The 24,321-nt window shown below is 42.5% G+C and overlaps 1 protein-coding gene across 7 annotated transcripts in view; it reads left to right on the plus strand.

Annotated features, from left to right (window-relative positions):
* ptgr2 (prostaglandin reductase 2) overlaps positions 1-24,321 on the plus strand; it is a 39,032-nt gene that overhangs the window by 1,165 nt on the left and 13,546 nt on the right. For 3 of the 7 annotated variants that reach the window (XR_010002042.1, XM_003214535.4, XM_008104048.3), the window contains exons 2-6: positions 4,926-5,005; positions 11,577-11,695; positions 13,359-13,550; positions 15,110-15,280; positions 17,016-17,225. Coding sequence is in view for 6 of the 7 variants with exons in the window: in XM_003214535.4 (XP_003214583.1) it covers positions 4,969-5,005; positions 11,577-11,695; positions 13,359-13,550; positions 15,110-15,280; positions 17,016-17,225 (729 nt within the window). In the remaining variant the exon portion in view is untranslated. Of the gene's footprint in view, positions 1-4,925; positions 5,006-11,576; positions 11,696-13,358; positions 13,551-15,109; positions 15,281-17,015; positions 17,226-17,822; positions 18,758-24,321 lie in introns of those variants that run through there. The other 4 variants (XM_008104056.3, XM_008104061.3, XM_062968124.1 and 1 more) reach the window with 3 other exon arrangements.

The raw sequence follows: 24,321 nt of genomic DNA on the forward strand, positions 1-24,321 counted from the left end.
GTGAGAGAATTGGCTGTCTGCAAGGATGTTGCCAGGGGATGCCCGGATGTTTAGATGTTTTTACCATCCTTGTGGGAATCTTCTTTCATGTTCCCGCACGGAGCTGGAGCTGATAGAGGGAACTCATCCGTGCTCTCCCCAGGTTGGATTTGAACTGGCAACCTTCAGGTCAGCAACCCAACCTTCAAGTCAGCAGCCCTGCTGGCACAAGGGTTTAACCCATTGCACCAGCCACCAGGGGCTTAGCTCATCTTGCTGCTTCCCCCTTAGAAGTGGGAGTGGGGTCACAGGCAGCAATGAGGAGGGGAAATATTTTGGACTACAACTCCCAGAATCCTCCAATCAGCACGGTGTAAAAAGGCTTCCTTGCTCCATAAAGCAAAAGGACTGGGTCATTTAATATTGACCCTTTCCCAGGCTGTACCTTCCATAATGGCCAAATAGCAAGTGTGACACCTGAAAGTTTTTTCCTTCTGTATCTTTGAAAACTTTAAGTGTCATAAAATGTGACTGTCAGATATTAGCATGTGCACTTAGATTATATGTATTTCAAATCACATACATTATATGACCGGATTGTAGAAGAGGTGCCACTTTTATTGGTTACCAGTACATTTCTTGTATTTATGTACCTTTGGAGCACCTGTCAGTTTTTTATGAACCCATTGATTTCATTGGATTTTCTTAGGCAAGGAATACACAAGAGGCCTTTGCCTGAATTATAGCATCTAGTGTTTGTTGGCACTCTCCCATCCAAGTATTAACCAAGCCCGACCCTGCTTAGCAAGATCAGGATCTGGTGACTTTATGGAATTTCAGCCTAGTCTGATGGGAATTTTCACCCTCTAGTCAATTTTGGATTGCACCACCCCTCTGCAGTTTGAAGCTAGCTTCAAACTGTGGTGGCTAGACAACAAACTTCCTCAAAAGTCCACAAAAGAAAGTCTTTAATGTGTATCAGTGCTCTGTGGCTATGCAGTCCAACCCCTTGCCATGCAGGAAAAGCACAAAATATCCCTGGCAGATGGACATCCAGACTGTGTTTAAAAGTTTCCAAGGAAGGAGCTTCCACCACACTCTGAAGTAGAGATTTCCGCAGTTGAACAGCTTGTATAGTCAGGAAGTTCTTCCTAATGCTCAGGTGTAATCTCCTTTCCTGTAATTTGAACCCATCACTGTTCAGTTCCAGGATTTTCAGTGTAATCATCTGTGCAGTAAAACCACTTTAATACCAGTTTGAAACTGCATTGAACAATCAGTGTAGATGGGGCCTTGGCTCAAAACAAAACTTTATCTAAGGAGTGGTTCTCAACCTGGTGTTTCTAGATGTTTTTGGGCTACAACTCCCAGAAATCCCAGCCAGTTTACCAGCTGTAGGATTTCTGGGAGTTGAAGGCCAAAAACATCTGGGGACCCCAGGTTAGGAACCACTGTCTTAAGTTTATCATAAATGGAAAGGACGGTACAGAACGACGACAACATTTGGTGTCCATCGGGCTTCAGTGTTACAAGCCTTCAAGTAGACTCTGATGATTTGCCAGTTTTCCTTGGTCTGCAACTCAAGCCCTGTTGAGACTCTCAGATGCAGCCAGATTAATATAGTAGTTAGAAAGATGGGATACAAATAAAATAATCATAATAATAATATATTGTTGAACTGGAACTTAGGAGATCCAAATGCTAATCCATCTGTATCGCATCTTAGCCCCATTTTGCATCATAATGTTTTTAGAGATGTGATTAATCATCTTGTTTTGCTCTCACTCTGAAACTAGTGTACATTTATTTGAAAGTGATTGGACATTGTAAATTAATATGCCATGTTAAAACCACATCAAACATATCACATTCTCTTTAACTGGTGTAATACTTGCTGTTATTGCTCACAGAGTGAAAACTCAGATGTTCAGGGCATCCTGTCATGTTATTTTCAGAATCAAGATAACTCCTTCATGTTGAAGTGTATGTACTCCGTGCAGCTCTAATATATTGAATTGGCTGCTAAACCCCAGCTTATTTAAATGTGTTACACTTATTTTGAAAAGAAAAACAGTGAAAACTATTAGAGCTGTCATGCACATGAATGTAACGCTATGTCCAGGCTACATCGCTCTAATTTTAGTATCATATCTGTGCAAAAATAGAGTTTGCATAATCCAAAGGTGAGTGTTGCCTAATCCTTATGTAACAATGTATTGCTTTCAAAGGTTGCGTGGTCAAATGCTTCATGACACTTTGTAGTACTAATGTACCATGGATCAACTTTCCAGTCACCTCTGCTCAAGTTTCAAGTCTCTTTCTAAAAAAAGTAGACTCAGTTACACAATTGCATGTGATGTGGTAGACTGCACATTGCTGAAAGCAAAACTTGTTAGTTTTCAATGTGCAGCACAGAGGCTAATGTTTTTTTTTTTTGCTCATATAGAATACATCTACACCAGGTCTGGGCAAACTTGAGCCCTCCAGGTGTTTTGGACTCCAACTCCCACCATTCCTAACAGCCTCAGGCCCCTTTCTTTCCCCCCTCAACGGCTTAAGCTGATCACCCTGTTGCTTTGGTAGGTGATCCTGTCAAAGCCATGAGATGATCTCTAGAAAAGGGAAATGGCCAAGGCAGTAGATATGATTGCTTCCAAGCATCCCCTGCCATGAAATGAAGCTAAGGAAGATCCTAGTGATGATAAAAGAAGTGAGATGGAGACCAGAGTGCTAATGGCAAAATAAATAAATAAATAAATAATAGAAGCAAGTCTGATAAAACATTAGTGTTGTGTTTTTATTGAATTATGATTTAAACATGTTTTTAATTTGTTTTCTAAACTATGATTTAGTTTAATTACTTTTAATCTTTTGTACTAAGGATTTTTAAATTATATATATGGTGTTTTTAAAATGCTGTATACTTCCTTGAATCTTGTGCTGTAAGAAAGGTGAGATATAAATTGCTTAAACAAATAATTAAACAAAGTAATTAAACAGACAGGAGTTTGTAGGGATAGTCAGAGCTTAGAAATATCGTGTTGTCAAAGGCTTTCATGGCTAGATTCACTGGGGGTTCTTCCACACAGCCCTATATCCTAGAGTTTTCCGGGCTATATGGCCGTGTTCCAGAAGCATTCTCTCCTAACCTTTTGCCCACATCTGTGGCAGGCACCCTCAGAGGTTGTGAGGTCTGTTGGAAACTAGGCAAGTTGGCTTTATATATCTGTGGAAGGTCCAGGGAAGAAGAAAGAACTCTTGCTTGCTTAAGACAAGTGTGAATGTTGCAGTGTGTGAAAGCCTGGCTACTTCCTGTCTGGGGGAATCCTTTGTTGGGAGGCATTAGCTGGCCCTGATTGATTCATGTCTGGAATTCCTGTGTTTTCTGAGTAGTGTTTTTTATTTACTGCCTTGATTTTAGAGTTTTTAAAATACTGGTAGCCAGATTTTGTTCATTTTCATGATTTCCTCCTTTCTGTTGAAATTATCCACATGCTTGTGGATTTCATTGGCTTCTGTGTAGTGCGATATGGTGGTTGTTAGAGTGGTCCAGCATTTCTGTATTCTCAAATAATATGCTGAGTCCAGGTTGGTTCATGAAGTGCTCTGCTTTGCCTGACTTCTCTGGTTGTAGATTGTGTTTCTTCATCAGCGGTCAGTGGTTCCCCTGACGTACGGTAAGAACACTTTTTCTCTGGGTGGATCTTTGTCTTTTCTCTCATGGCTTATTCTTGGCCTTGCAGCTCTTCTAATGCTTAGAAATATTATTTGCTTTGACTGTAGCTCCCAGAACCCCCAAGTCAATAATTACCTAGCAGCTGTTAGCAGTACCTACCAATGCTACTTATTTTCCTAGGGTCAATTTTGTTAATGAGGTTTCCTCTAGTTAAGTCTATCTGGAATTGCAGCTCTTCTATTTGCAAATCTTTTAACAACCTAGTCCTACTGCTGACTTTGCTATTAGAAAACAAACCCCTATACCAGAAAACCTTTGTGTAAGCTGTAGCTTTCTACACCCTGGTACTTTGAGCTCACAGGGTAATAGTGGTGATAGGAGTTGTTGTCCGTGTTACCTGGAGGATGGCAGCTTGACGAAGGCTGGTTTATGCCAAGTAATTGCTTTCAAAGTGAAGGGCAGTTGAGCCCTGGCTCACATCCATCACCTGAACAGTTAATGACAGTAAGCTAATGTTCTTATTAGAGTTATTTTTAACAAGACTCTTTGGTTCACACAATTCTTACATATTTTAGCACTTTATTTACCTCCCTTTCTTCTACACTCTGTGCTTTTCCAATCTGTTCTTTACCTTCTGTGCCTGCTGCTTTATTTCCCAGCAATGCATTTGCAAATATTAATGCTAGAGGGAAAAATTCAGAAAACTCTGCTGGATCCTCCTATCTAAAACTCAAAGACACTTTGAATTGAATTGAGAAAGAATGCCTGGATAGGAAGATGTTCAGCTGTTTGTAGTTTTATGTAGCCTGAAGCCACTGAGAATTTTGTAATTGTCCAACAGTTAAACTAAGGATGCATCTACACTATAGAATTAATGCAGTTTTACACCTCTTTAACTACCATAGCTCAATACTATGTTGAGAGTTGTAGTTTTACAAGGCCTCTTCCAAAAATCATCAGTGCCTCAGCAAACTATGTCTTCCAAGACTCTTTAGTCTGCCCAAGGCAGTTAAAGTGGAGTCAAACTACATTAATTTTACAGTGTAGATGCACTCCAGGTCTATTTTTCAGTGCCAATTAGAAGAGATCAATTAAATCAAATGAGTTTACGTAAGTGGTAATTTATCATCCAGCAGGAACTAGAAACTAATTTTGAGGTCTTAATTTCCCTTGTTTTTACTTCTTGTGCCGAGTTCCTGTGATTTTATGATTATGCTAACTATCAGAAAGCTTATAGCTTCTCTCATGTTAAAAATCTTCTGCTTTACAGGGAAACTGACTTCCTATCGTGCAGGATTTCAGCTGCAGGGCTGATGATTATACAAAGAGTGGTGCTGAATTCACGCCCTGGTATGTTTCTACTTGTCAAAGAGCAGTAATGAGTTTGATATGTTTGCACAATATAGGAGATGGTAATGGAAAGCACAGAAAGGAGCCAGATTGCTGCAGCAGGATAGAGTTGTTCACGGTAATGTGAGAAGAGCTTGCAGGAAGGCCATTGTGCACAATTTTAGCAAGACAGACACAGCAGGCCCTGCTGTCATGCCAGATTTGTTGGTGAGAATTCATCCAAGTTGTATGAGAGCAGAACTGTGCAAGAAGTAACCTTACTCAGATATCTTAGTAAGCAGAAGGAAACTGTTGAAAGTAGGTGCTGATGTTGTAAGTAGCATGAGCTGTACCTACATCTGTGAGTCATAATGATGACAAGAGATAATGGCTTAGTAGCAAGAACTAGTTATTAACATGGAATTATGGACTACAAGGTGATTGTATATTTCCTTGTATTGCTAATTTCTTTGTGTTCTCTCAAATTTATAAAACAACCAGATATCCTTTCTCTAACATTGACTGACCTTTTCTGGAGCTCATTTCAGAACATAACATTAAATTGCTGAGCTGCTGAACTTGCTGACCAAAATGTCGGTGGTTCGAATCTGGGGAGTGGGATGAGCTCCCGCTATTAGTTCCAGCTTCTGCCAACCTAGCAGTTCAAAAACATGCAAATGTGAGTAGATCAATAGGTACCTCTCCTGCGGGATGGTAATGGCGGTCCATGAAGTCATGCCAGCCACATAACCTTGGAGCATCTACGGACAATGCTGACTCTTCGGCTTAGAAATGGAGATGAGCACCAACCCCCAGAATCGGACACGACTAGACTTCATGTCACGGGAAAACCTTTACCTTTACCTTAAGCTCCATTACATTGCCATATAATGCTTGCTTACTTACTTAGGCGATCCCTCGTAGCTCGAGGACGATTGTCTTCCATCTTGGGGGTGGGTTCTTAGGTGGCTGAAGAGACCGATTCTTGACCCGCATATTCTCCCGCAGTGAGGACATCGGTTTCCAGGTGGAAGGCGGTCCCGGTCGGGGTTAGCTTGACGTTCCTTCCTCTTGGCACGTTTCTCCCTTAAGCCCTCCATTCGTGCCTCCTCGAACTCCGCAGCACTGCTGGTCACAGCTGACCTCCAATTAGAGCGCTCAAGGGCCAGGGCTTCCCAGTTCTCAGTGTCTATGCCACAGTTTTTAAGGTTGGCTTTGAGCCCATCTTTAAATCTCTTTTCCTGCCCGCCAACATTCCGTTTCCCATTCTTGAGTTCGGAGTAGAGGAGCTGCTTTGGGAGCCGGTGATCGGGCATTCGGACAACGTGGCCAGTCCAGCGGAGTTGATGGCGTAGGAGAATCGCTTCAATGCTGGTAGTCTTTGCTTCTTCCTGCACGCTGACATTTGTCCGCCTGTCTTCCCAAGAGATTTGCAGGATTTTCCTGAGGCAACGCTGATGGAAACGCTCCAGGGGTTTGGTGTGACGTCTGTAGACAGTCCACGTTTCGCAGGCGTAGAGCAGGGTTGGGAGGACAATGGCTTTATAAACAAGGACCTTGGTATCTCTACGGATGTCCCAGTCATCAAACACTCTCTGCTTCATACGGAAAAATGCTGCACTCGCAGAGCTCAGGCGGTGTTGTATTTCAGTGTCGATGTTGACTTTTGTGAAGAGGGGGCTGCCAAGGTAGCGGAAATGGTCAACGTTTTCTAATGTTACACCGTTAAGCTGTATTCCTGGCTTTGCAGAGGGATTAGCTGGTGCCTGTTGGAAGAGCACTTTGGTTTTCTCGATGTTCAGTGAGAGGCCGAGCTTCTCGTATGCTTCTGCGAAGGTGTTTAGAGTGGCTTGTAGGTCTTCTTCTGAATGCGCACAGACTACGTTGTCATCAGCATATTGGAGTTCTATAACAGATGTTGTGGTGACCTTGGTTTTGGCTTTCAGTCTGCTGAGGTTAAATAGCTTGCCATCTGTCCGATAGATGATTTCCACTCCGGTGGGAAGCTTCCCATCAACAAGGTGAAGTATCATAGCGATGAAGATGGAAAATAAGGTGGGGGCAATAACACATCCCTGCTTGACACCTGATTCCACCTTAAATGGGTCACTTTGGGAGCCGTTGCTGTCCAAGACTGTTGCCGTCATGTCATCATGGAGGAGCCGCAGAATGTTCACAAATTTGTCAGGGCACCCGATTTTTTGGAGGATGGTCCAGAGAGCACTGCGATTAACTGTGTCAAATGCCTTTGCAAGGTCAATGAATGCCATGTGCAGAGGTTGGTTTTGTTCCCTGCATTTTTCTTGGAGCTGTCGTGCAGTGAAGATCATGTCCACTGTTCCTCTGGAGGGGCGGAAGCCATTCTGGGATTCTGGGAGGGTGTCTTCTGAAACAGGGAGAAGGCGGTTTGCAAGGATTCTTGCGAGGTTAGAAGGGAGATACCACGATAGTTCCCGCAGTCTGTTCTGTCCCCTTTCTTGAAAAGGGTGATGATGGTGGCATCCTTAAAGTCAGCTGGGATTTTCTCGGTCATCCACACCTTTTCAATGAGCTGGTGGAGTTGCTGTATCAGCTCAGGTCCACCCTCTTTGAAGATTTCAGCAGGAATCCCTTCAGGTCCGCTGGCTTTGTTGTTTTTTTGTTGGCTGATGGCATTGCTGACTTCTTCCAAACTAGGCAGCGCTGCAAGCTCATCCCTGGTTTGTTGTTGTGGGACTTGTGAGAGGGTCTCTTCGGCCACATTGGAGCTGCGATTCAGCAGGTTCTGGTAGTGCTCTTTCCAACGTAGTGCAATTGATGTTTTGTCCTTCAGAATTTTGGTTCCATCTGATGAGCGTAGAGGCTGTATGCCATGGTTTCTTGGTCCGTAGATGATCTTTGTGGCTTTGAAAAATCCCTGAGCGTCATGGGTATCTGCAAGGTGTTGGATTTCTTCAGCCTTCTTTGTCCACCAGATGTTCTTGAGTTCTCTGGTCCTTCTTTGGACCTCAGCTTTTGCACTGGCATAGATCTTTTTCTTGGCAGCACAGTTGGTGTCTCTCTACCATGTTTGGAAGGCTTTCCTTTTGTTATCAATTAGCTGTTGGATCTCTTTGTCGTTATCATCAAACCAGTCTTGATGTTTCTTAGTTTGGTATCCAATGGTTTCTTCGCAGGCTGTGATGATGGAGGTCTTCAGTTTGTTCCAATGTTCCTCAACATTTTCGGGGTGTTCTGTGGGTAGATGATCCTTGAGTGTTGTTTGGAGAAGGGCTCGTTTGGAGGGCTCCTGAAGGGCTTGGGTGTTCATTTTGCGCCTTGTTTTTCTTCCTTGGAGTCTGCGTTTGGGGACGATCTTGATAGCCATCGTGGATCGGATTAACCTGTGGTCCGTCCAGCAGTCATCAGCACCTGTCATGGCTCTTGTGAGAAGCACATCGCGGCGGTCTCTGGCACATGTGATAACATAGTCCAAGAGGTGCCAATGCTTTGACCGAAGGTGCTTCCATGATGTCTTGAGCTTGTTTTTCTGGCGGAAGAGTGTGTTGGTGATGACAAGGTTGTGCTCTCCACATTTGGTGAGAAGCAAGATGCCATTCGAGTTGCTGTTTCCGACCCCGTCTTTTCCTATGATCCCTGGCCACAGGTCGGAGTCCCTTCCAACTCTGGCATTAAAGTCCCCCAGGAGGATGATTTTGTCCTCCTTAGGTATCTCCGATAGGATGGTGTCCAGCTGACAGTAAAATTTTTTCCTTGATGTCTTCGTCAGCATCTAGAGTCGGTGCATAGGCGCATATGATGGTTGCCTGTTGGTTTTTGGCAAGGTTAATTCGAAGGGTTGAAAGTCGTTCATTGATGCCAGTGGGTGCTTCAGTCAGGTGCTTCACCAGGTCGTTTCTGATCGCAAAGCCAACTCCGTGTATTCTTCGCTCTTCTTCAGGCAGTCCCTTCCAGAAGAAGGTGTAGCCTCCCTTTTTTTTTCTTCAGCTGTCCCTCTCCTGCTCTCCGGGTCTCCTGAAGGGCTGCTATGTCAATCTTAAAGCATCCCAGCTCCCTTGCAATGATAGCAGTCCTGCGTTCGGGGCGTTCGCTGTCAGTGTTATCTAACAATGTCCCTACGTTCCATGTTCCAAAGTTCATTTTTCTTTTTTGGCTGCAGAGTGGTGACCCCTCTGGACGCGGCAGTCCAGTCAGGATAGGAGAGGCAGACTATATTTAGGGCACCTTTTCTAGCCCCTTCCCCGTGTGGGGTGAGCAGAGCGGATCCTAAAAAGGGCTGCTCAGTCATGGATACAGCTGCCGGACTACTCAACTGCCTCGGTCCTTGAGGTAGAACGACTGAGTCCATATCCACCGCCCATGTGCCAGTCTGTGACTAGGGGCTTCCAGATTTCACAGTCCTGCCCCCATCGCCACTCACTGATCGCCATGGGACTTTTGTAGGTTTGTTTTTATTTTTGTTGAAAGACGCCTGTGCGTGATTTTTTTTAATGTGTGGAGATCGGTGCACGGCCGGTCAACACACAGTCTTCACAGAGTGAGGTTCCAGCAGTGGTGTGGTTAACACAACGAGAGTGGTTTCTCAGTCTGTTGCAGCCTTCTTCCGCCTTCACAGCCGTTGTAACATGTACCATGTTATCCTCCGCCTGCTCCGCCGTTGAAGTCTTTGGGTTTTCGGATTGTGCTTAGTCTGGAACCTCCCCTGCGGCCACTCCTGGGAGTGCATCACTCCAGTGGTTGTGCCCACAGGTTCATCAGAACACGTAAGCCCCCTCACCACGGCAAGGTGACAATCCATCGAGGGGGGCCATATAATGCATACTGTACACAATGTATACTGTGTTATATAGTCAGTGTAGACTCATATACTGCAGTTTAACTGCATTGAACTGTATTATAGTAGCCTACACTGGCCATATAATGCAGTTTCAAATTGCATTATACAGGCAGTCCCTGAGTTACAAACAACCAAATTACAAACTACTCATAGTCAAGAACGGAGGTGGAACAACAGGAAGTGAGAGAAATCTACCCCTCGGAAGAGAAGTTCATTCCTGAAAGAGTTACCATGGGGAAAAGGAGGCTCCACTGAAGCTTTCTCACCAATCTTTGTTTCCACAGAAAGCCAAATTTTTCAAAATCCAATTATCACGAGGACAGAAAGTAAGGTAAAATCTTCTGAACAGGGGAACAGACAGCAAAACAGACAGCATAGGGGTGTTAACCCTCCCCTATGATATCCAAAGCTAAAACATACATATATTTGACTGGACTTACACTTTAAAATGTATGTTTTCTGACTTGCATACAAATTACACTTAAGATCTGCAGTACTGATCTTTTTTATGACATGGGAACTACCTATACAGTATAGTTGGGGCCCTAGCTAGATTCTAAATTATATTACATATAGATATCTTGAGGGTTTTTAAAGACAAGTTTTTCTGTAAGAATAGTTGGATTTGCCAGGCTTGGAACCAATATGATAAGACAAATACTGACCCAAGTGGACCCATTGTTAATGATGCACTAACACTACAGGGTCTTGTTCTGACTGCAGAAATTCCCTCTGGATGACTATAGTCATTTTGTTCCATTCTCTAGTGCTTTATAACCCAAAGGCATTCTTGGAAGTAAACATGGTGGTGATAAAGGTCCCTTCCCTATCTTTTTTTTTATCTCTATACAGATAGCAAGTTATCTTTTGTTGTATAGACTTATTGTCTACCTTGCTAACAGTGGCAGAGATATGTGCTGTTTCTGGATCTAGGAGTGGCTTCAGAAATAAAGATTAAACTTTTTATGTGAGAAGGATAAAAGGCATCCTAGAGTGCATCTACATTGTAGAATTAATGCATTTAGATACCACTTATAACTGCCATCTCTAATGCTATGGAATCCTGGGAACTATATTTTTACAATTCTTTAGCCTTCTCTTCCTCATGAAATCTACCAATTCCATAGCATTTAGCCATGGTACTTAAAGTACTGTCAAACTGCATTAAATGTATAGTATAGGTCAGTGGTTCTCAACCTGGGGTCCCCAGATGTTTTTGGCCTTCAATTCCTAAAAATCCTAACAGCTGGTAAACTGGCTGGGATTTCTGGGAGTTGTAGGCCAAAAACATCTGGGGACCCCACGTTGAGAACCACTGGTGTAGATGCGCTCCCAGTCTGGAACCTCTGACAGATACTCCTTAATGTAGGCTCGCAGTCCCATCTCATTGGAAGTAGATGAAAGACCATCTGTTGGAACTGAATTATAGATGTTTTTCACATGTGGATGATTAAATAAGGGGAAAAAATCAGCATGTGATTAAAGCAAACAACAGGCTAGGCAGGAATGTTGGTGAGACAAAGGAACATACTGGGGCGAAGAGAAGGACAAGGAAATGAAACACAAGGAGGAGCTGGATGGAAGTTAGGTGGAGTAGGCTGCAGGACATACAACTTCCACAATGGGGATAGTGAAGCAACCTTTTACTTTTGCAGGAGTTCATTTGAGTATTAGTGTGTTGTGAGTCATCTGAACTCAATGTTCTGGTTTGGCTACTGCAATTTCGGGTTAAGAGAGAAACTATTGCAGCTAAACCTGTCCTCTCACTAACTCTAGGCAGCTATGGAGTGCCAGTTGCTGACAACTTCCGTACGGAGGAGGCCACGCTCCCGGATAAAATTGCTGAAGGCCAAGTCAGAGTTCGTACACTTTATTTGTCTGTGGATCCTTATATGGTAAGAGGTTATGACACACTGGTAATAAAATCTTTGGAGAGTAAGATATGATTTGAATAGTATATATTCATGTTGAATATTGACTTAGGGTTTCTGTAGAGTATATACATGCGGATAGTTTGGTTAACACTGTCTCTGGTTCACCAATTGAGAACTGAATTCCTTTCCCTGAATATGCATGACATTTATGCACATACTATATTTGGAGGTTTTCCTATTCAGTTTCTTCATTATGGCTCCTACAGCAGGACCTTTGTGTTGTCGAGGGCTTTCATGGCCAGAATTATTGGGTTGTTGTGCATTTTCCGGGCGGTATGGCCATGTTCCAGAAGCATTCTCTCCTGGCATTTCACCACATTTATGGCAGGCATCCTCAGAGGTTGTGAGCTATATTGGAAAACGAAGCAAGGGAGGTTTATCTGTGGAAGGTCTTTTGTTTTCAAAGAGGGCTGGAGAAGCGCAGACTTTTAGTGTCAGTTTATAGCAGCATATCTACAATAAACAATGCAATAAAACTTTAACTGGGAACAAATGGGATTCTGTTCTCTCCAATTACGGTATACTGCAGCAAGGCAAAAAGAATCTACGTCCAAAGTCCTTAACTGAATCTGCATGAATAGCAAACCATAGACAAAAGCTTTTGTTGCCAGCTACTCCCATTAAAAAAAAGATCTATAAGTATAGCTACCAATATGGATATCATGGGTAAAGTGGAGACCTGTGGAAAAAAAAGGGAATGCATTTTGGAAGGAGCTGTCACATGGTCTCTGGATGGTTCAAATGTTTTCATTTACTTATGCAAGGTTTTGTTGATTTATTTCATGGGTGCACATTCTTAGTTTTGAATTATTATTATTTTTTGCTGAAACTTGCCCTTTTTCGCAATGTACGATTCCATCCCTATTATTTCCATGTTGTTTCTGCCTTTTGTACTACATTTTAGTCCAGAAAGACTTCTATTTCATTAAGAGAGACCTAAGCCTGTCCAGACTAACAAATGTTGTAAAGACACCAAAAATACGAGATAATAAATTGCTAGTGACAGTTGAATTCTGTGTTCTACTGTTAATGGTGCCTCAGCAAAGGATAGCTTGTCAGAGTAGAGAAACCAGTGTTAGGCTTACTACTGAGTTATTAAAGGACTAACCTTTTATTCTAGAGCAGTGGTTCTCAACCTGTGGGTCCCCAGATGTTTTGGGCTTCAACTCCCCGAAATCCGAACAGTGGGTAAACTTGCTAGGATTTCTGGGAGTTGCAGGCCAAAACACCTGGAGACCCACAGGTTGAGAACCACTGTTCTAGAGGTTCCCTCTTCCCTCTATATAGTGTTGTATTATATTATATACCATCATCCCTGATCTTTCTTTGGCTATAGGGACTGGGGCATATGGGAATTGTAGTTTAATGTTTGGAGGGGTAGAGTTTGGTACCAGACGGCTGGTATAGGATTTTCTCGAGTGCTATAATGTGAAACCTGGAAAGTACATACAGTATGTACCCTTTATATTGCTAATGCAGAAAAATCAAAGCAATCAAATGAACCATGAGAGTGACAAAATCTCTGAAAATAAAGTGAAATATTGTGTTGTTAGCAGATATTGAGAGTAATGCTATATTGCTGTGTTTTAAGGGATGATCTCACGTTAACATTTTGATCTTTCAGCGATGTCGCATGAATGAAGGATCTGGTGTCGAGTACCTCCAGGCCTGGAAACTGTCTGAAGTTGCTGATGGTGGAGGAATTGGGTCTGTAGAGGAAAGTAAAGATGTGAATTTTGCTGTGGGAGACTTTGTAACTTCCTTCAACTGGCCCTGGCAGACAAAGGCCATCCTAGATGGGAAACAACTTGAAAAGGTAGCACTGTTGCATATGAAGGGAAGGAATCTGTTGTCCTGTTTTTATACTGGAGATTAATAGTATTGTTTGTAGAAAGATAGGAAGTTATCTTCTACTAAGTCTGATTGGTGGTACATCTAACCTGACATTCTTTACTTCAGGCATGGACAGATTTTTTTGGACTACAACTTCCAGAATCCCCAGCTAGTATGTTTATGTTACGAAGGACTATGGGTCAGTAGCTCTGACCCTTCAGACGTTTTTAGCCTACAGCTGTTTTCAAACCTAGACAATCATGAGCTGTTATGGGAACTGTGATTAAAAATAATGGAGGATTACAGATTCCTCTCACCCTAGTTTGAAGTAGCTGCCCAGTGTTTCAAACAGGAATCTGTCCTTGCTCGGCCTGAAGACTCCAAAGATAATCTGGGACCTTTTGTATGGAGAGTGTGTATTCTAGCACCCAAGTTCCCCAGCCATGGTTTTGATGTGTCTACATGCTTTTTCTCCTGTACTCCTCTGAACAAGACTCCGCAGATTTTTTAGCAGTTGGTGAAAGGGTAGTAAACTTGGGGATGATTGTAGACAAAACATAATGAGGCCTGATTCCAGTTGAGTAATTTTGTGCACTACTCTGTGTGTGCAAATTATGAAAGAGGGTGCCCTAAGCATTTCAATATTTTAAGGGGTTTCTAATTGGGACCAGCCCTACCATTCAGGAGGCAGAAGATTAATGGAAAGGCTGGTGTTTGTACAGCCTGGAACTGGGAGAGGTGCTTGTTGTGTTTCCCATGTCTCTCAAAACAACTTTACTGGGTTTGGATGCTGTGCCCTTTGACTTGAAAGAAGTCCTACTCTTTTCTGCTCTGTTTCAATGAGACAAATGTTTGAGGTCATTCCTGTTACTGACAGTAAATACTGATCAATCAAAAGGTATAGATCAGTGGTTCTCAACCTATGGGCAGTGGGCCACAAAAACCAGCAATGGGCCACAAAAATGAAAATCTGGTCTGTGAACCTCCTTCCTCTTTATTTTATTTTATTTTATTAATGTTATTTCCACTCCTTTACGCAGAGCTGACCATTGCATTGGACAGACCACATTAGCTAGATAATTAAATATGAATTTTTATGGGTGCTGATGTGGTCTATCCAATGAAATTTTCTGAATCAGCACCCCAGATAACCAAACCAAATCTAAAGTTGACCAAAAGCTGATTCATAACCTTTTTGGTACTAATGTTGGATTGTGGTCCCTGGTCAAAAAAAGGCTGGGGACCACTGGTATAAATCAACACAGGATTTTCAGACTGAAGCAACTAGATCACTGGGGAAAGGGATAATCAATGAAGGAAGGCTATTTATTTTTCTGCTTAGTTTATATCCTGTTTTTCTCCCATACAGGACCTGAAGTGCTGTAAGGAGGGTGGAAATAGAAGTAATTTATAGGAAACTGGTTAGTGTTTCTGTCATACCACAAAGAAATCTAAAACTAAATAGGCAAAAGTGTTTCTAATGGTGAAAGTGTTTACTACAGTGTGCCTTGGTGGCTTTTTGAACAATATGTCTCTGTTCAGATTGATCCCCAGCTTGTAGATGGACATCTTTCCTATTTTCTGGGTGCAGCTGGCTTGACTGGGCTGACATCTCTGCTTGGAATAAGAGAGGCTGGACATGTGTCCCCTGGTGCTAATCAGACCATGGTGGTCAGTGGGGCTGCTGGAGCTTGTGGCTCAATAGCTGGGCAGGTAAGCTGGTTTTTAAGGCCAGTCCTTATGTCTTAAGAATTTTATTATTTTACAATGAGGTGAATGTATAATTGTGATTGGCTAGAATTCTAGTAAATGTGTAAGTACACATTCACTTGGATTGGAGGGAAAGAAGGCAGGTAGGTTGGTTTATCATGGTCATTGCTGGAAGGAGAAAACTGCCAGCTCCAGGCAACTTGTTTTGTCCAATGACAGTTTCTGACATGTGTATCCTCAGAAGTAAAAATGTTCTGGAAAGGCTGGCTTGTAAAATTGCCTGTGTCATGGAGCAGGTGATGTTGCAACACAGCATCCCTAGAATGCATTTTGTATCAAGGGACAGCCTTCAAGACCTATGGAAAATGCCACTGGGGGAAGCTTGTTTGGAACCAACATCTTTTCTTCAGACAATAGTCTGCCTGCTGAGGGCCTTTTACTCCCCTTTCTGCTGTAGGTTCTCCTTGGATCTCAATCTATGTTATCTGAGAGACATAGAACCATTACTCTACAACTTCGTCCTGTGTTATTGAAATAATGTGAGAGTTCCTGGGCTCTTCAGAAGCATCGTTATCCCATGTCACTGTCAACTCTTGGCAAACTGATTTGATAGTAGTGGTGGGGAACATCTATGGGAGGAGCTCCTCCCATGTGGTTTCAGCTTGGTGCAAGACAAAGGAGTGTACAGTGTCCTTCTTTGCACCAGAGAAGTATAAAATCCCTGAAGCTTGGCCTTATCTCTTCAACATTTCTTGTATATAGTTTATTGTTATATACAAGATAGCATGGATCTAGTATAGTGGTTCTCAACCTATGGGTACCCAGGTGTTTTGGCCTACAACTCCCAGAAATCCCAGCTAGTTTACCGGCTGTTAGGACTTCTGGGAGTTGAAGCTGAAAACATCTGGGGACCCACAGGTTGAGAACCACTGATCTAGTGCATCCTCAATGGTTAATCTGAAAGGTATGGTCACCAGGACTATGCCACTCATCTGAGGGATGAGGCTATGCACCTGACTTCATGCTGTTCCTCTGAAACAAAAGTTGAGGTGAGATGTAATGCTTTTTCCCTAGCTTGTGTCTGTGCTGTGTATCCCTGCCTCCCCTTTTTAGCTTTGAGATGGGAGGCATAGTCATGACTTGGCTCTGCACCACAGCTTGGAAAAGCAGTTATTTGGACCACCTGACTGTACTGGACTAAATTCTGTATTTTCCAGGTATTCTAAATATCCAGTAATCATGGGATCAAAATAGAAACCAGGTTTTCTTCCATCTTGGGGTCTGAGGAGAAGGGGAATAACCTTATCCACACCTAGACCCCGTCTACTTTACCATATAAAATCCAGATTATCTGCTTTGAACTGGATTATTTGGCAGTGTAGACTAATATAATCCAGATCAAAGCAGATAATCTGGATATTACTTAGCAGTGTAAATGGGACCCAGATCATCTGGGTAGTAAATGGCACTTCAGATGTTGTTGAACTGCAATTCCCATTAGCCCTAACCAACCTAGACAGTGATGAGAGATAGTGGAAATTTGCCTGTTTCTAGTTTAGTGGAAACATATGACATATCACTTGCTATGAGCACTTTGGCATCTGAGATTAAGAACCCCTAGCTTTAGATGTATAGTAAGGGTACAATAGTTCAGGTTTTAATTTAAAAAAAAAAAGATTGCACTGTAAGACAAGTTATTGTATGCAGCTAAAAGTAAAATGGCTGTATTATTCCAAAGATAGGTTTCCTGGAGGGCTGTTCCAAAGTGGTTGGTATTTGTGGCACAGATGAAAAATGCAACATTTTGGTCTCAGAAATGAAGTTCACTGCTGCTATCAACTATAAGAAAGAGAATGTGGCACAGCGGCTGCGTGAACTTTGTCCAGCTGGAGTGGATGTGTACTTTGACAATGTTGGTGGAGACATCAGTGATGCAGTTATCAGCCAAGTGAGTATGCATATAATCTACTTTATGAGTATCCATTTCTTATTCCAGATACTGCACAACTTGGTGGTATATTATTATCAATTCACCTGGGTTTAATAGCCACCCATTCAAAAAGCTAGCAAAAACGTAATTTAAAAAACCATTGATTGAATGTTGAGTGACTTTCTCCTTCTACTGGCATTGAGTGTCTTGCATATGAGTAAGGAGAGGGGCTAATAGTGAAATTGGCATTGTTACCATTAGTCTGCGTACCATATCACCCTCTCCCCCGAAAATTGACCATTGCCCCCTTTGCTGCTGAGGCCATTCAACAAGCACTTCATTTCAAACTCAATCTGGAAAATAGATAAAATAGTAGTTCCCAGATTTTGTTCCTCCAAGTTTTAAGACCAACTCCAGAAGCCCCAATCAGATTAGCCAGTAGTCAGGAATTTTGGGAATTAAACTCCAAAACGTTGACAGAACTAAAGCTGGTGAATTGCTGGGCTAGAGCAGAGTCTTTCTTTCTTCTAACGGAGTTTACTCCAGTTTTTTCTTCTCCTTCGCAACCCAGCCTGGTTTGGATGATAGTATAATATTATTTTAATCAACCTACAGAAGACAAAGCAAAGGAAAAATATGAAAAGAAGAAGTGAAAGAGAAAACAGTTGCTCATTGACTTGAAGAATGAAGAGAAGCAGAAGCAAGTAAAGGAGAAATTTGAAAATAATTTTTCCTTGTCTGTAAAAAATCTTCACACCAGTGACTCCAACTGGCAGGGACATGCTAGGAGTTGATGTCTGAAAACGTAATTTTTTCCTGAGCTCTGGAAAATCCATAGATTACAGGAGCAAAAGAGACTGAGCGGAAACAATCAAAGAGCACCTGCCAGAAATGGAAAATGGCACTCCTGGACTGAGTGTGCAAATCAGAGATGCAGTTTTTTTCCAGCTGGCCAGAAAGCACCCATTTCTTAAGACTCCAAGAAATTTCTTGCAGATGTATAGTTTCATGTTCCGCCTTTCTCAGTTTCCTTGTTAAGACAATGTACTTGTGCAGGATCTTTCCTTGGGAGCATATGTGAGATAAAAAGCTCTTCCTGTGAGATCAGGGCTGTTGCACTACTATTTCTGATTATCTCTTTTGGTTCTTTGAATCATACCAGTGACAAGCCACTATGGAAACTATGTGTCTACCAAAAGCAAAAATTGATTTAGTGGAGAGCTTCAGTTTCACTTCACCTTTTTAAAGTGCAGAAAAATAGAAGCTATTCTTGCATCACCCCTGTGAAATCTTACTGTCCAAGCAAATGTTCTGTGACCTGACCACAATTTTATCATAACTTTTTTCTGAGCTGGGACTCTTTTCTAAACATTCTTTCTTACCTTCCAGACTCCCTTACCCAATCTCTTGTGGCAACTGGTAGCTCCCATTTCAGTGAAACAGTGAATCTGCTCCAATCTTTAATCTAGATGTTAAAGGGGCTATCCAAGATGCTGGATTTGGGTGCAGGGGGTTGGCTCAGCATCTAGGACAGGCATGGGCAAACTTCAGCCCCCCAGGTGTTTTGGACTTCAACTCCCACAATTCCTAACAGCCAGTAAGCTGGCTGGGATTTCTGGGAGTTGAAGTCCAAAACACCTGGAGGGCCAAAGTTTGCCCACACCTGATCTAGGCCATTTCTTTTAAAGTTACAAATAAAACCTGAAGTGTATTCACAGCCCTGTTTATATGGAAGCTCCCAGCTGCCTCTGCTAGCATAATTATGTAGATTTCCTTGCAGAGGTGAATATGCATCAGTTTTTGTTGGCGATCACCTGTATGTGTAAGCATTCATGAGCTGGAACATGGAAAATTACCTTGAAGATGACTGAATGTAATAACATGCTGAAGAAGCCATCTGTGGCTGAGAAATGGAAGGATGATGCTCACATTAACAAAATAGTGTTGGAAGCTCTGTGTCTGAAAAAGTTGATCTCTAACCCCTTTGAAAATTACATACAGGGTACTTTTTCATACATTGCATGGTTAATGGATTTTGTTTTTACAAGATGTGGTGATGGTTGTTCACCTTAAATTTGGAGTTGTTCATGGAAGATGTCTATCACTGGCTACTGTCATGATGCTCTATAATGCTCTAACATCAAAGGAAGTATCTCTCCCAGTTCCAGTTGCTAGGAAACCCATGCAAAGTATTTCTGCTGTATTCCTATCCTGCTGTGGGCAGGATAGGCAGCTGTTTGACTGATTTTGTAACAGAATAACTAGGCTTAAATAAGCCTTTGAACTGATACAGTGGGGCTCATCTTATGTTTTTATCCATTAAAGTAGTTAGCCGTTAGTCTAAAATTATTATTTTGCCAGACACAAATTTGCTGTGGTCAATGAGGATCATCTGCTACAAGGTACTCAACTTGACTGTGTTTCTGGAGGGAAGAAAAACTAGTTTCAGGGTCTATATGCCCTTCCTCAAATGTTTTACATACATATCCCAGTACACCACCATGGTACACCACTCAAGTGGGTCCTTCCCACCAGTTTGAAAAACATTCCTTACACATTAGTTTTTCAGAGCAGTTCTTAAAGACCCTTAGCCAAACTGTTCATTTATGCAACAAGCCTGCCTTATTCTCTCAATAGTTGTATCTGTCATCAATATAACATTTCTTTGTTCTTTGGGGATATTCTATTCTATTAGAATTCAAAGCAATAGTTTTATTGCAATCGAGAAATTTCAATTTACTCTTTATTTATCAATAACAATCTTGCAAAACACTTTTATTAATTATATGTATATGAAAAGGTGACGCTTTATCATGCTTAATTTTAAAAGAATGTTCAAATATGCTCACATTATTAAATTAAAAACCTTACTTGGATCTTTGTGCTCAATAATGTTGTTGTTTGCATCCGGCTTTCCATATATCGGACAAGGAATAAATGAAATTAAGTACAGTTGGCTACATAGTTAGGAGGAATGCAGAAAACAAAAAATCCAGTCTGTAAGTTTAAATCCTTTTCACAGCAGATTGCTAAATCTATCAAGTATACTCAATAGAAAAAAAATTCTCACAATTATTTTTTAAAATGGAAACATTCAGTGGTTAGTTGCCCTGATATCCAACTCTTCAACGCTACCCATTGTTTCATTTGGGGTGAAGGGAAATCTCTCTGTTCATGTTCATCTCCTCATACAAGAAATAAATCCTAAGATAACGTTGGAAAGAAAAGCTCACAGTCTCAGTACATTTGGTGCACCAAACACATTGTGATGTACAGTAGAGTTCCGGTTATTCGACATAAACGAGCAGGCTGAATGTCGGATAACCGGTACTGACGGATAATAGGGAGGCTGTATCATCCCTCCGGCGAGCACTCAGTTTAAGGAAGCCCCGTGCGTGTTGCTGCCTAGCAACATGCACCAGGTTTCTCCAAAGGGCCGACTTGGCACGTCAGATTATACGGTAGGTGGGATAACTGGAAGTTGGTTAACCGGAATTCTACTGTACAAGATAACAGCTTAGCAAGACTTTCTCTCTGAATGTTGCTTACAATGCTGCTTCATCATAGATGCAGAGGTATTCACTGAACCTGTAGTCATCACTGTTGTACTGCACAACAGTTGTACTACACAGCTAGTTTTTTTTTTAAAAAATTCTTGCTGCTCCCAATAGTTGCAGCTGTTTCAAATCAATGTACTTATTATTCAAGCCAAGAGTGAATGTTGATGTCTTCTGCCTCTTTGTATTCTACTTTGATGTCTGGATTAGCAGGAAGAGTCACATAAACATCAGCACTTAAATTAAGGCAGATAAGGTCCTTACTGTTTTCAGTATCAACCATTTCCAAAATGATGAACTATCATAATCTAATCGTATGCAAAAATTAACAAAGATTTCTAATCGTATTTGCTCTTTCACCACCGTGAGGTTGCAGTGCCAGCAGTGCTGCAGACGTCCTTTCCTGCCTCACTCCCTTCCTCCTGCTCTTCTTGCTTCGTTCTGACTTCTGCTGCCCCCTGCCGAAGGGTGAAAAACACCAAAGGGGAAGGCAGGGGAAAGGACAAAGCATGTTGTAATAAAAACATGTTGTAGTTCGAGTGTTGGACTACATCTCTGGAGAACAGGGTTCAAACTGCGTGAAGGCACACAAGAACAAAGTCATTTCTTATCTAGTTAAGCCAATCCTAAGGCAAACCTATCATGGGGTTGTCTTGGTATGATTTCTTCAGAGGGAATTTTTCTTCCTTTGAGGCTGAGAGAGAGTGACTTGCCCAGGGTCGTCCAGTGGGTATCCATAGCTGAGTGAAGATTGGGGGTTGTGCAATCTCTTGTTGCCACATGTCCCTCTCTAGCTATTTGTATTCATAGAGTCATAGAGTCATAGAATAGTAGAGTTGGAAGAGACCTCATGGGCCATCCATTCCAACCCCCTGCCAAGAAACAGGAAATCGCATTCAAAGCACCCCCGACAGATGGCCATCCAGCCTCTGCTTAAAAGCCTCCAAGGAAGGAGCCTCCACCACAGCCCGGGGGAGAGAGTTCCACTGCCGAACATCCCTCACAGTGAGGAAGTTCTTCCTGATGTTCAGGTGGAATCTCCTTTCCTGTAGTTTGAAGCCATTGTTCCGTGTCCTAGTCTGCAGGGCAGCAGAAAACAAGCTTGCTCCCTCCTCCCTATGACTTCCCTTCACGTATTTGTACATGGCTATCATGTCTCCTCTCAGCCTTCTCTTCTGCAGGCTAAACATGCCCAGCTCTTTAAGCCGCTCCTCATAGGGCTTGTTCTCCAGACCCTTAATCATTTTAGTCGCCCTCCTCTGGACGCTTTCCAGCTTGTCAACATCTCCCTTCAACTGTGGTGCCCAGAATTGGACGCAGTATTCCAGGTGTGGTCTGACCAAGGCAGAATAGAGGGGGAGCATGACTTCCCTGGATCTAGACCCTATTCCTCTATTGATGCAGGCCAGAATCCCGTTGGCTTTTTTAGCTGCTGCATCACATTGTTGGCTCATGTTTAACTTGTTGTCCACGAGGACTCCAAGATCTTTTTCGCACACACTGCTGTCAAGCCAGGCGTCCCCCATTCTGTATCTTTGATTTCCATTTTTTCTGCCGAAGTGAAGCATCTTGCATTTGTCCCTGTTGAACTTCATTTTGTTAGTTTCGGCCCATCTCTCTAGTCTGTCAAGATCGTTTTGAATTCTGCTCCTGTCTTCTGGAGTGTTGGCTATCCCTCCCAGTTTGGTGTCGTCTGCAAACTTGATGATCGTGCCTTCTAACCCTTCGTCTAAGTCGTTAATAAAGATGTTGAACAGAACTGGGCCCAGGACGGAGCCCTGCGGCACTCCACTTGTCACTTCTTTCCATGATGAAGACGACGCATTGGTGAGCACTCTTTGGGTTTGTTCGCTTAGCCAATTACAGATCCACCTAACTGTAGTTTTGTCTAGCCCACATTTTACTAGTTTATTTGCCAGAAGGTCGTGGGGGACTTTGTCGAAGGCCTTACCAAAATCCAGGTAGGCTACATCCACAGCATTCCCTGTATCGACCCAACTCGTAACTCTATCGAAAAAAGAGATCAGATTAGTCTGACATGACTTTTTTTTTGTAAATCCGTGTTGACTATTAGCAATGACCGCATTTGTTTCTAAGTGTTCGCAGACCACTTCCTTGATGATCTTTTCCAGAATCTTGCCTGGTATCGATGTGAGGCTGACCGGACGGTAATTGTTCTTTTTTCGTTCTTTTTTCCCTTCTTGAAGATAGGGACCACATTCGCCCTCCTCCAATCTGCTGGGACTTCTCCCGTTCTCCAAGAACTCTCGAAGATAATTGCTAGTGGTTCTGAAATAACTTCCGCTAATTCCTTCAATACTCTTGGATGTAGCTGATCTGGCCCTGGGGACTTGAATTCGTTTAGAGAGGCCAGGTGTTCCTGGACAACTTGTTTCCCTATTTGGGGTTGGATTTCCCCCAATCCTTCGTCCATTCCATGTTGCTGAGGTTGAAGATGGCTTTCTTTTTGTGAGAAGACCGAGGCAAAGAAGGCATTGAGCAGTTCTACCTTTTCCCTGTCCCCTGTCGCCATCACCCCATCTTCTCCTTGCAGAGGCCCTATCGCCTCCTTTTTCTACCAACGTAAGCAAAAAAGCCTTTTTTCTTGTTTTTTATGTCCCTGGCAAGCCTGAGCTCATTTTGCGCTTTAGCCTTGCGAACCTTTTCCCTACAGGTGTTGGCTATACGTTTGAATTCTTCTTTGGTGATTTCTCCCCTTTTCCACTTCTTGTGCATGTCACTTTTGAGCTTTAGCTCAGTTAGAAGTTCTTTGGACATCCATTCTGGCTTCTTTGCACTTGTCTTATTTTTCTTCTTTGTTGGCACTGTTTGCATTTGCGCCTTGAGTATTTCACTTTTGAAAAACTCCCATCCATCCTTAACTCGTTGTTTTTTAATATTGGTGTCCATGGAATGCCGCTCAGTAATTCCTTCATTTTTTGGAATCAGCTCTCTTAAAGTCGAGAATGCGTGTTTGACTTGTCTTAGTTTCAGCATTCCTTTGTATTGCAAACTCCAGGAGCACATGGTCACTTGCCCCTAAGGATCCAACCACTTCAACTGTATTGATCAGGTCTTCCACATTTGTTAAGATTAGATCAAGAGTTGCTGATCCTCTTGTTGCCTCTTCTGGACCATAAAATTGTCTGCAAGGCAAGTGAGGAATTTGTTGGACTTTGTACTCTTGGCTGAGTTTGTTTTCCAGCAGATATCGGGATAATTGAAATCGCCCATGACTACTATATCTCTTCTTTGTGCCTGTTTGGTCAGCTGTTGACAGAAGGCTTCATCAAGTCCTTCATCCTGACTCGGAGGTCTGTAGTAGACACCCACGACAAGATCTTTTTGAGTCCCGGTTCCCTTGATTCTTATCCAGATGCTTTCAAGCTGGTTTCTCGGATTACAGTCTTGCATTTCTTCTGCAATGTAACTGGTTTTGACATATAAAGCTACTCCCCCTCCTCTTCCCTTTGTTCTATTTCTGTGAAAGAGGTTATAGCCCTCAATGGTTAAATTCCAGTGATGGGAGTCATCCCACCAGGTTTCAGTGATGCCTA

This window comes from Anolis carolinensis, chromosome 1 (genome assembly GCF_035594765.1).
Source record: "Anolis carolinensis isolate JA03-04 chromosome 1, rAnoCar3.1.pri, whole genome shotgun sequence".
Taxonomy (NCBI): Eukaryota; Metazoa; Chordata; class Lepidosauria; order Squamata; family Dactyloidae; genus Anolis; species Anolis carolinensis.